We start from the raw sequence: 12,960 nt of genomic DNA on the forward strand, positions 1-12,960 counted from the left end.
ATATATATATATATATATATATATATATATATATATATATATATATATATTAGTGCTGTCAAAGTTTCCAGAATTATTCACAATTAATTGCATTTTTCAACAATGATTTTCTTCAAAACTTGTGACATATTTACTTGAGCAATTTTTTTATTTGATCGCAAAATCAAATAAAAGAATTTAAATTCCAAAATTGTTATAATAGCTTTCTTTTCTTGTAATATACAACTGTTGAACAAAACCACTCAGCGTCAGGCATGTTTTATTTTAGAATTTATATATATATATATATATATATATATATATATATATATATATATATATATATATATATATATATATATATATATATATATATATATATATATATATATATATATATATATATATGAATAAAAGATTCAAGTGCACACTAGTAGAGCAAAAGTGCATTTTTACGAAAAAGTTAAATACAACCGAACTGTGCTTAACAAATGTAAAAGTCGGGAAAATGGCTCTTTCCGTCATCCCACTTTCCTCCGTCGAACGTAAATGTTAAGTTGAGAGCACTTTCAAGAGCTCTTTACAAAGGTCGCAAGCATGCATGCAGACTGCGGCCGATACACACGCCAAAACAAATAAATGTTGAACTATATACTGTATGTCTATATGCATATATCTATTTATAGTGTAAACTCAGGCCTGCCCTGTACAATAGCAGTGTTGCTACCTCACATACGTTCCTTGGTGTGAACATCTGCACCATCTGCATTGCGTTTGGCCCATAGAATGGAACTTCTAAGTCATTGGCTCTGCTACATATCCGTTCTCCATATTGTTCTACGACTTCATCTAAGACTACGACGATAACAATTGCTTTGGTTTTAAAAAATAGTTGTTTTTTTTTCTTAAGTTTGGCATAGAGAGTTTAGAAAGTGTCATCTGTATGGCCTTGGGATGGTAATGTGGAACCTTGAAATGCAGGTTATGGCACTCTGTGAACCATTTGTGTCATGGTTGGGAACGTTGGGATTACGGTGGAGGAAAAATGCTACGTTTTCAGGTAAAATGTGGAATTTATGAGTTGTTGCCACCCCCGACTTAGAAAGCTGCTGGGTGAGAAGGTGCGCGTACAGTCTGGAGCGGTATGTACAGTACGGGGGGTTTGCATGACTCAGCCTTAGGTGCAGGAGGGGCTGGTGGCGCTCTCCAGGGAGGACTGCGAGAGGCGTCGGGTGAGGGGTCCGATGCTGGGGTCCGCAAGCGAGGAGGTAGGGAACAGCTTGTACCAGCCGCCGACGGTCGCAGAGAGGTCCAAATCCTCCAACAGGATTTGGGCCATTCCCATGAAGCACTTGTGGTCCATACGCCCGTAATCCCCCCACACAATTACCTACGCGCCAGGAAAATATGGTTTTTATACGAATACAAGCATTGTGACAACTTATGAATAAATGCATGTAGTATTAATTCTTGTTTACAGAGGATAAAGGAAATATTCTTTTTTTTTGTCTGTCTATATGTGTTGCTCTGCCTTTTGTGTCAAATACATTGTTTATAAGAGTCGCACAGATGCTAATTGTTAGCCTGTCTATGACATTTTGAATTGTTAGCATTACGCTAAATGGACTTTCTCGGGTAGTTTTGTGGTTTTAAAAACACATTTAGAAACTTTTTTTTACCATTTCCCCTGTTATTATACGACAATTATATACTTGTAACTTTAAAAAAAACTAGACTAAAAACTACCCTCAGAAGCTAGACTGAAAACTAGACTAGGAAACAGGACCTAAGAAACTAGACTCTGAAATGACATTCCGAAATTAAACTCGGAAATTCGACTCGGAAATCTAAATCAAACTAAACTCGGAAGACTAGACTCAGTAGCAAGAATCGAGAAAATCAACTCAGAAATTAGACCTGATAAACTACATTGAGAAATTAGACTCGGAAATAATACTTGCAAAACAGACTCAAAGACTAGACTTGAAAAACTACACTCTCAAAACTACCCCCAGAAGCTAGACTAAAAACTAGACTCGGAAACAGGACCTGGGAAACAATACTTTGAAATTACAATCTGAAATTAAACTTGGAAACTAGACTCGGAAATCTAAATCAAATTAAACTCAAAAAACTAGATATGGTAGCTAGAATCCAAAAACTCAAATCGTAAACTCGACCTGATAAACTACGTTCGGGAATTACTGTAGACTCGGAAACAAAACTTGCAAAATAGTCTCGGAAAAGTGACTCCGAAAACTGGACTCGGAAAGCTAGATTCTGAACCAATAAGGGAAGCGAGAGAGAAAATCAAATGGAGTGAGTCCGATACCTGGAGGACTTTTCCCTGAGGACTCTCATCAAACAACAGAGGCTGCTGGTAGCTCGGGTCAAGGTTCTTCTTCACGACTTTGGTTTTCTTCTTTGCCAAGCACACCCCATTCTCAAGGACATACACCTTCACATAGGTTGCTAAACAAAACAAAATCGAATAACTCTACTCAATTTTGCGACAGAGGTCAAAAAAAGCATCGGGGGAGGGCCACTGCACCTGGGATATTCTTCGAGCCAGGTTTTGGGATCAAGCCTCTGGCCTGGTTGACCTCCACCTCCAGCTGGCCTCCTCTGTCCACCATACCAACATGGACGTCCCCTGGGGAGGGAGACGCGTTTTTCTAATTCATTCCACATTTAAAGGCCATGAAATGTTCAACTTCCACTTGTCGCCGCTAGAGGGAAGCATAGAACAATATGTCCTTTCAAGTTGCCCTTCTGGAGTCTTTCAGAGGCTTTCCGTTAGCGGATCACATTTCATGCACGTTAACTTTACATACTTTTGCATTAAGTGCTACACTGAATTATCGCCGGGGTGCTCCCCTGGAACCTTAGGCATTAGTTTTTTCCCCTTGACACTTCACTTTAACGGTGTGGGAATATCCCTGGGCCTTTTTGAGTCCGGGAAAAGGAAGGTGGAAGTCTCATTAGAAAATGTCACACGTGAAAACTATCATCTCAATTTACTCACAATTTGAAGATGCCTTTTCAGGTGTATGGTAGGTATAGCTAGCAAGCTAATTGCTCATCACGTGGATAAATGCTAATATAAATGAAAGCAATCCATTTTTAGTTGTATATTTTCTTTATGGTACTTTTGTAAAGTACATTTAACACTAAAAAGGACTCCCCACTATACGAAATTAATCCTTTCCGCACTTGGGATCGTAAGGTGAAATTGTTGTATGGCGAACAAAGAAATAGAAACATAGAACATAGAAACCAATGGTAATTAGCTAATGCATATAAAATCAAAATTGTATATAAATATTAAAAATTTGTAACAAAATAGTATAGTAAGTGCTTTATATCTAACATATGTGTGTATAATTAAATAAGATCATAAATTTAAAATATATAAAGGGTTTATGTACCTTTGGAGTGACGTGATTTGAGCTTGTTACGGACATATTCCCTATCCGTCTTTGTATTTATTGATTATATCCAGCTTTGTTTCCATACTTCTTCCTTTAAAATCTCTAGCACACTGACCGCCATGTTTGAAATATTTCCGCGCAAGAGAAGTTGTTGTTTTTGAAGCCCAAGGTGAAGAAAATGTCGTAAAGAGGGGACAAAAAAACCTCGGAGTCCACGTCGTAAAGCAAAAAAAAACGTAAGGCACGGACGTCGTAAAACTGGGGTCTACTGTATATGGTTTTTACGCATCTTCTTGTTTTGAATGTTGAAGCTTTCACCCTGCGTGCGTTTTTGTGTTCAATCCTTTGATCTTTGAATCAAAAGCATTTTACATCAATGGGAACGCATTGAAAGAAGACGCTAGGGAGCTGAAATTTCACCCAGATGGTGTCAACATGTCAAATTTATCGTACTACCAGGAAGTGACAAGAAGTGACTGACATGCTTGGTCCGCTTGGCTCGTGGCTTACCCATAGGAGGCGTGGCTAACGTTTGCCGCCCCACGATCTGAGCCGGGCCTAAGCCGTCCAGGAAGTCGCTGAACTGGCTCTCGGGCCCGAGGCGCGTGGTCGGGAAGACGAACCTGGAGAGGAAAAAAAGGCGAATGAGTTGACACGCTGGACAACGTGTGACGCAACGACGCGAATTGGATGCTCACGTTCCGTCCGAACTGTTTGAGTTGGTGCTGCCGTCGGTGGAGTCCTTGCTGCCTTGCCGCGTCACGCGGTTCCTCATCTCCACGGCGATGCCGGTCTCCGTGCTTCGTCGGATGGTGCTGCGGAGCTTCTTGGTCCCGCCGTCTAATATTTAAAAAAAAAAAAAAAAAAAAAAGGTCATCTCATTTCACCCTAAACCAGCACTATAGCACGACTAAGTTACCATGCTAATTTCCGTTAGCCTAGTCTATTTTGTTCAAATAATACGTTAGCATTGTGCTAGCAGACTTTCGTCGGATGAGATTATACGATTTTAATCAGCATTTTAGTGCCAAAAAATTACAACTAGGTTTGTTTTATATTTATCAGTTTGGCGCTGGTTAACTCACTCAATCCCAAAGACACATTTTTAATGTTTTAATATCTTTGACTGAAGCGGGGTCGAAAATATCTGGTACTAAATTAATTTAGGTAATCTATCAATTTAATTAATTAAGTATTAAGTAATTGATTACTTTGAGTTATCAAGTTCTAAAATAATAGAATACTTTATATGATCAAGTATTTTACTTAGGTAATCAAGTACTAAAGTAACTAAATACATTATGAACCAAAGTGATACCTTTAGGTACTAGATTACCGATGTAATCCATTAAGAGGTAGTAATTGATTACTCTAGGTACCAAAAATACCAAAAAAGTTATTAACAATAATTTAGTTGTTAAGTAGTCAATTACTTAATCACATAAGTAAATAATCAATTACTTTAGCACTTAAGTAAGTACTAGTACTTGATTGCCTAAAGTAATTACTTTAGGACCAAAAGTACATAATCAATTACTTTCATTACCGCTTTATTAAATAGGCGCTTCTCTGTTGGTCGCTATATGTCAGTTTAATCGGTGGTGGAAAAATCAGTTTGAACTTTTTTGAAAGAAAGTCTCCCAAAAACAATATCGATTTTAAACAGTTGATTTTTGGTGCCTTTCTATATCAGTGGAACCTGATATACTTTTTTGAACGATATACAAGCAGCTTTTCTTATCATCCCACTTGCTATATAGCGAGGGGGAGGAAGCTGTGCCGGTTACTCTCGCCGCAGTTATAATGAGCCGCCCGGAACAAAAGGAAGTGTGCAGATGCTTTGTGTTAAACAACCACTGTCACGTCTGTGAGAAAAGATTTTCATAGCTTGAAATCCTTCATGGGGGATTGAAAAAAAAAAATGAAAACTTTGCACTGACTGCTCACATGCACTCTGCGACATTCGCTTATAACAATCTGCCCTTATTTGCAAGAAAATACTGAAATAAACAACATCCTGCAATTACAAGTAGATCTAAAAGGTATATACAACATGTTAAATATTCACAATAATAATGTATATGTTTCATAAATAATATACAATAATACCTAATAAATGAGTAGGTATAAGTAGGCATTCAAAAATTCACAAAAGCGAGCAGACCTCTGTATACATAATGTTATGTGTATATATTAAATATATATGTATAATATATAATAAATAATATACAATAATACATAATAAATTAATAGATAAGCATTCAACTACACACTGGTGGCAACAAACGTGAGCAAACCCCGATATACATAATATATAATATATACATAAGGATATATATAAAATACATACAATAAATAATATATATAATAAATAAGATACAATAATACATAATAAACATTCATACAATTCAATACTGGTGGTAACAAAAGTGAGCACACCCCTAGATACATAATATATAATATATACATAAGCATATATATAAAATATATAATAGATACAATAAATAATATATATAATAAATAAGATACAATAAAACATAATAAACATTCAATTCAATACTGGTGGTAATAAAAGTGAGAAAAGTGAGCAGACCCCTAGATACATTATATTATATATATATATATATATATATATATATATATATATATATATATATATATATATATATATATATATATATATATATGTATATGTGTGTGTGTGTGTGTATTATACATAATGAATAAGTATAGGTTTTCAATTCCATTCTGGTGGCAACAAACGCGAGCAGACCCAAAAGCGAAAATGTCCAATTTGTGCCCAAGAAGCCCACTTAACATATGAAAGAATACAAAAATGTTGCTTTAAAAGCCTTGGACAGAAGTGGTGGCATTAAGGAGAGAGGGGCAAAGATGGCAGGGATTTTGGACTGATGCGGCTTGAGTGCTATATCTTTTCAGAGATAGTGTGTCATCACAGGGGATGATACCCCGGAAGCTTCTTCTGATGTTAAAGCTCAAGCTCTCGGCCATTTTGCGCGTAGCTTAAAACGCTTCGACCTATCACCACTGCTAGCCAGTTATTCTTTTTTTCTCATTAGCCGATTCTGACTTCTTGTCCGTGCAGTTAGAAATGGACCGCAGTGTTCCAGAATAGAAGCACAGCCACGGTGCAATTTGAATATTTTTATTAGATCCGCAGTGTGCATAATGCGGCTCCTAGACACAGCTTGTAATGTGTCGCTGACACCCATTTGGAAAGTGTAAATGCAGCAGACACGTGATTAGCATGATTCTGATGATACACTTCCTGATTACTCTGATTGGATTACAGTAAAACCTTGTTTATCGCCGGAGATACACTACAGACTGAAAGATAAAAATCCGTCATATGAAATTACATTTTTTTCGTATTAAAAGCAAATTAATTGGAACATGAAACAACTAATTGTGTTGGTTGCTCTTTTGGAGAATGTATGCTTTTATTTTGTTACTTTACATACGAAGCCACATTATCATTCATAGCACACTCGCTGAGAGAGAAAAAAAAAACGGCTGGTATCACATGGTTAATCTTCTGCGATTGCTGAATAAAATGCACTTGGAGATACCTCGATAAATGGACTTCCAAACATTAACTCCTTCAGTGCCTTTGTTGACTTTTAATGTTAAAAATCAATTTTTGCTGGGCTCCATTAATGACTTTTAACATTTAACGATCCATTTTTAATAGGCTCCACTGACTTCTACAGATTCTGTCAAAATTAATCGATTGTTAACTAATTGATTACTTATCGATCAACAACTTTAAATAGTCCATGGTTTAACTTTTTGTACCTAAAAAGAGACGGTGCGGAGAGGCATCTTCAGAGCACAGTAGAACTGATTGTGCAGTCCTTCTCCGTTCTCCTCATGCATGAAAAGTCTCCTTTGTGTATAGTTTCTCACAAATGTCCAACAGATTGTGCAGTCCTTCTCCGTTCTCCTCATGCATGAAAAGTCTCCTTTGTGTATAGTTTCTCACAAATGTCCAACAGATTGTGCAGTCCTTCTCCGTTCTCCTCATGCATGAGGAGTCTCCTTTGTGTATAGTTTCTCACAAATGTCCAACAGATGAACCTGAGAGTAATAAACACTAAATATAAACAGTCGTAGTCGATTAATCGATAAGATAATCGGTTACAAAAATATTTGAAAGTGACGGCCCTAGTTTTTTCATCCGAAAATATACTTTGCACTGATTAAGGGTACTTAAAAAATACTTAAAAATAAATAAATATATTTCACAAATTCTGCACTAGTGCACCTTTGTTTTTAGTGTGAAAAAAAAACAATCACGGACCTAAAGCTGATAATAAAACGACTTCTGATAAAGACTTTTAAGAAGGGCTTTTCCCCTTGTTGCTAGTTCAAACACACTGTGAGGTCCAACCATCCCACTTCATTAGCCCAGGGCAACTCCAAGCTTATTAAGCACCCCTCAGCATGCTCTCCCCATATCGCCATGACGACCGTACCCCCAGAACAGTCACCAAGGGCAAACAAAGCCGCGTGATGAGGCTGGACTGATTTCAGTGCCACTTTCATGACAGTGGCGGCAAACTTGAGGCGCTCATCTAGCCTCTAATGGGGAAACGGACAATGCCACCTGAGACAACCTGTGCCACAGACGCAAGCTCATTAAAAAAAAAAAAAATGTCTTGAACCCTAAACCTTTGTATTTAAATGCCCGCTTAATTCATTTTACTGATGAATTTAATGATGAAGCATTCCTTTTTGTTGTCCGTTGAAGTACTCTTTGATCCGTCAAGTAGTAAGTCGACCCAACTTGATCAAGCCACTGTTTACTCATTTGTGGGCGTGCCCCTCCCCTCATATCAACACAACCCCTGTTAAGGAGCTCCGATGGCTTCCTTCCTCTTTAATCCCCTCCTCCTACTCTTCCCTTGCGCGCTCCCCTTTTCCATCGCCATGGCAACGCAGCCTGCATTGCACCAAGAGCCCCGGACAGCCTTTCCCCTTTCCGAGCGCCTTTTCCTGGCCTTCGGTGTGATTTGAAACTCTTATTATTGGGATCGCTTTCATTGTCCTGGGTGATATCCCTCCGAAGGCCCGTATACTAGATGCTCTTTGTCAACGCTAGTAAGACATTTCAAGATAGAAACTAGCACGGTTTTTCTTCAACCTTTTTTCTTCTCCCTGTGAAATTCTTTTAGCACAAAGCTTTTTTGGATGAAGAAAAAAAAAGACTTAAAAATTGTGCTGCGCTGTGTCATTTGTGTCCAATTCATTATATTGTGGAATTACATTTTAGTGTGATCTACATTTAGCAATTAGTTGCTTCATGTTCTAAGTAATTTACTCTTAATTTGAAAAGAAAAACACACTATTCCAGTCACGGAATTGAAAACCATTAAGTTAAAATTGCTAATATATGCAAAAACCAGGGGTGTAGACGGAATTTTTTTGTCATAACAGCAAAACCCTTAGTGCAGTATTTTGACCATTTTTGGTCATTTTCTTTCACATTATTGTCGCAGTACTTTAGCCAAGGCACATTCATGATAACTTGTGATAATTACAATTGCCGTGCTTGACTTTGATATGTTGTCAGCATCTAGGAGAAATTTCAGCTCCCTACTATTTTCTTTCTATACTTTGGACAGGATAGGCGTGGCCAACCAACATCGGCCACCAGGTAGCCCCGCCCTGTTTGTGACCTATTAGTATGAAATGAAACCTTACTAGGCTACTGTACTGCACTTGTAAAAACTAATAGATCCAAATATTTGCCATTAGACACACAAAAGTTCCCCCCGAGTCTTATAGGAGCAACAAAATTTTCACGTAGTTTTTCATCACAAGTAGTAACAAGTGTGGTAGTTCAACTAGTGTTCAGAAATGTCATCCAGTGGTGGAAAAAAAAACAAAAAAATAATGAAGGCATTTCTGCAGATATCATCAAATCCAAAATAGTCATTTTTAATCCCCTGACAGGAGCCAAATATTACTTCTTTTCAAATTAAGAGTACATTAATTGGAACATGACATATAGTTCTTTTTTTTTTTTTTTAAAAAAGCATGGGGGGGGGTCCAACTAAAAATGCTTTGCGCTGGTTGGAGGTATCTGGCTAGAACACCAAAGAAATTTTTTACAAGCACGCCGAAATGTCTTACCAGCGAGGCCTAAGAGTATACTAATACATGGACATTAAAATAAATACCAGCGCAATAAATGCTCATTCACAAACAATGCAGCACTGTTTTCCTTCCCACTCCACGGCCGAGTTGACTTCTTTTTCTTCCGAGGCCAAAACAAATAAACACGCCGTAATTAGTGCGAGTCCAACATAAATCCAACCGCTAAAAAAGCATTACATAAGCTCGTCGAGGAGAGCCCGTTTAATTGTCTCCTGATATGAAGAATAACTCATCCCCGGGAGACGCGCAAGATTGCGCAAGGCATGCGGCATCCAATTCAAAGAGAATTTTGTGCACATAAAAGGGACGAAGTGAAAACAATCCAGATATTAGATAATAACGTTCATGTCGGATGCTGGGAGCAAATTAATAGATTCAATTGCAGGGGACGGCGCGCCGACAAAAGTAGCGACCGCACGCGCATATTTTGTGAGTGTGTGTCATTAAAGCCGCTTTGACATTTGGAGAGAACACTGATGAAGCCTTTCTCATTATGAGCCGTAATATAGAATGCTGTTTTTAGCCTCCCTGCGCCGACATGCCTATTGGATGCGCCGGTGACGGCAGCGAGCCGCCGCGCGTAGCAACAGTAACCAAGCACGGGTGTCTGCGATGAAAGATTTTTTGTTGTGGCGTCTTCACTGCTGGGGCTCTCTGCTAAATTTGGAGCAAAAAAAAAAAAAGGAAAGCTTCAAAAAGGTAGAGGGTAAAAATAGAGATTATTTTTAGTCGGATCCGTGTCGGTTGCATAAGAAAGAGAAAAATTGGGTCTGGACGGTTTCACTTTGTCTTTGGATCAATTTCGGTGTCGTTTTTTCTGCAACTGTTGAGGGGATCATGGTTTTAGGATTTTTTTTTTTTTACATTCACTTCTTTGAAAACAGATTTCTGTCAAAATAGGCATACAGTACTGTTTTCTTTTTTGCAAGCTGCCTGAAAAAGAACAGTGTAAAAATGTTATATAATAAATAGCTAACAGAATGGAGTGTTAGAAAACCACTAGCAAAATTTGTTTAGTCTAAACAGAAAAAACACATGTAGCAGACTAGTATGTGTGCTAGCTAGCTAGCTAGCTAGCTAGCTAGGCCCGTTACACTTGCCATAAAATGTACTCTCACAAAAAAAAATTCCAGTTGATACTGTACAATGTGGGATGAAGAGTACCCCAGCATGACTAAATTGACAATTTCATTGAATTACATATTAATAAAGTTCTATATTAATCATTAAAAGGAAACAGTGTTCTTGCCAGATTTACACAATGACCACTATCATACATAAATACCTAAAATGACCCATAATCTCTGCATTTAATTACCTAAAGTCACCAATTACTCGCACATAGTAACCAAAAAGTAAACAATTACTTTAGTATTTTATTACCTAACGTAATGGCATACTCATTCATTCACATACTCCACTACTCAAAGTAATTGTTGACTTTAGTATGCAAATACCTAAAATAATCCATAACTTTGGAATTTAATTTCCCAAATTAATCAATTACCTTCCTTAAATAGTAACCAAAAGGAATTGATTACTTTAGTACTTTTAGTAACATTTTTGGAACGTGCGTTAGTAAAACACTTGAAAAAAATATATATAAATATAACTAGAAACCTGGGAATGAATGGCTGGGCTCTGAAACATAAAAACGTCTTTGGGATTAAATTACTTAATTACAGACAAAATAGGAACTTTTTATTGGTAAAAAAAATAACTACGTAAATTTAGGATCATCTTTAAGAAGAGCGTGAATAATTTCACCACCTATGTTTTATTACCTCTTTTTATTTATTCACAATTTTTTTCCAGGCTTATGCTATGCCTTCATTGGGGCATGGCTGAAGACTTTTTTTTTTTTTTTTTTAATCTCCTCTAAGATCTCAGAGAACTACTCCTATGACACATCCTGACTGGCCTTGTCCTGGTTACTTTTTAAATCATGAGGGAAATTTTGACTCAACTCAGGCTTAGTGATAATGAAAAGCATACCAAAAAAACACCACAAGGCTAAAATATTGCAAAGACTGCCAAAACATCACGGCTGTGTTCAAAATGAGATATTGAATATGAGAATATTGGTCCGCATCCAAATTTGCATTCTTTCTCTGTTTGCCAGGTAATGCAAGATAGAAGTTTTTTAGTATGCTACACGGTACACACTACAGGTGTCAAATTTAGCCCATTTTGGGCTGATTTACTGCCATACCCCCCTAGATATAAGTATATATGTGGATAGGGCTGATTCCCCTGAACATTTTGAGGGGTTGAAAGTAAATAAATATTTATATTTGACAATGTTATGGCCCTGTTAATATCCCTGGACACCCAGCGCTTAATCTATGTCTTTCTATGTTTCTTAAATGGCTCAAGCCAAACAAGTCAAATTTTTTTGCCCTGTACTTGTGCAGTATTATGATAATAAAGCGCATCTTCAATCTTGAATTTATTTACGGATTCACTGCCCAGGTAAATGTGATCTTTGACAGAAATATCTGTCAACGGTAGTGAATGCGTTAACAAAGACGATCTCAAAGAAATCTCCTGCGTGTACTATTAACGTGCGCATGAATCTCATTAACATCTCAGGGCAGGACAATAGTGACCAATAAGAAGGCATTAGCCTTTTGCATGGGAAATGATTTGTACTAATCGGAAAGCTTCTCGTACTTGCAGGATGTCTGCCGGTGAGTTAATATGCCGCACCGGCTTCTGTTTAACGTCCATTAATTACAATGAGGAAAAAGGGCAATCTAATTCTCAAGTAATTTCCCCTGGAATACTCAACTTTATGAGGAGAACAAGATATAACAAATGCATCCGTCGTATGTATTTATTTATTTATGTATTTGCCTTTGGAAAGAAATAAAATGACGCAAAAAGATTAGCGTGACGATTTCGCCGTGTCGCAGATTTGTTGCTTAAGAGAAAAATGTCATTCGGGCTTTGAGAGGGGAACCTGTGGAGCGTCTCCTGCGGCGCAGCAGCCGTCTGCCGGAGCCATGAAACAGATTTAGAAATAAGCCTGCCTGGGTGTTTACATTGGCTGAGAGTTGAGGTGTGTGTGTGTGTGTGTGTGTGTGCGTGTGTGTGTGTGTGTGTGTGTATTGGGCCAATGCACCAAAAGCTCACGTCGTATCATTTTTGCGTGCATACACACAATACTCCTCAGACCCCAAACACACAAACATAATTACTGTACTCGGGAGCAATTTTCTGAATTGTTGATTGCTGAGCACCTTTGATAGAACATAATGAGCGTATATCAGCCGAGTCTCTTTTTGACCATGATTATGATCATGATGATAAACCAATTATTTGATGAAAAAATACGAGATTTTATTAGTTATTATCAGATATTATTATT

General features: G+C 37.5%; 1 protein-coding gene across 1 annotated transcript in view; it reads right to left on the bottom strand.

The window, feature by feature from the left end:
• Window positions 1–354: 354 nt before the first annotated feature.
• rims3 (regulating synaptic membrane exocytosis 3) overlaps window positions 355–12,960 on the bottom strand; it is a 28,279-nt gene continuing 15,673 nt past the window's right edge. Inside the window, exons 3-7 of the mRNA XM_088405123.1 lie at window positions 4,109–4,250; window positions 3,921–4,033; window positions 2,531–2,632; window positions 2,312–2,451; window positions 355–1,369 (exon numbers count right to left, since the gene is read on the bottom strand). Of these exons, the coding sequence (XP_088261249.1) occupies window positions 1,157–1,369; window positions 2,312–2,451; window positions 2,531–2,632; window positions 3,921–4,033; window positions 4,109–4,250 (710 nt within the window). The 3' untranslated portion in view covers window positions 355–1,156. The remainder of the gene's footprint in view (window positions 1,370–2,311; window positions 2,452–2,530; window positions 2,633–3,920; window positions 4,034–4,108; window positions 4,251–12,960) is intronic.

The sequence above is a fragment of the Hippichthys cyanospilos genome, chromosome 21 (genome assembly GCF_059441005.1).
Source record: "Hippichthys cyanospilos isolate Australia breed blue-spotted pipefish chromosome 21, RoL_Hcya_1.0, whole genome shotgun sequence".
Classification (NCBI taxonomy): domain Eukaryota; kingdom Metazoa; phylum Chordata; class Actinopteri; order Syngnathiformes; family Syngnathidae; genus Hippichthys; species Hippichthys cyanospilos.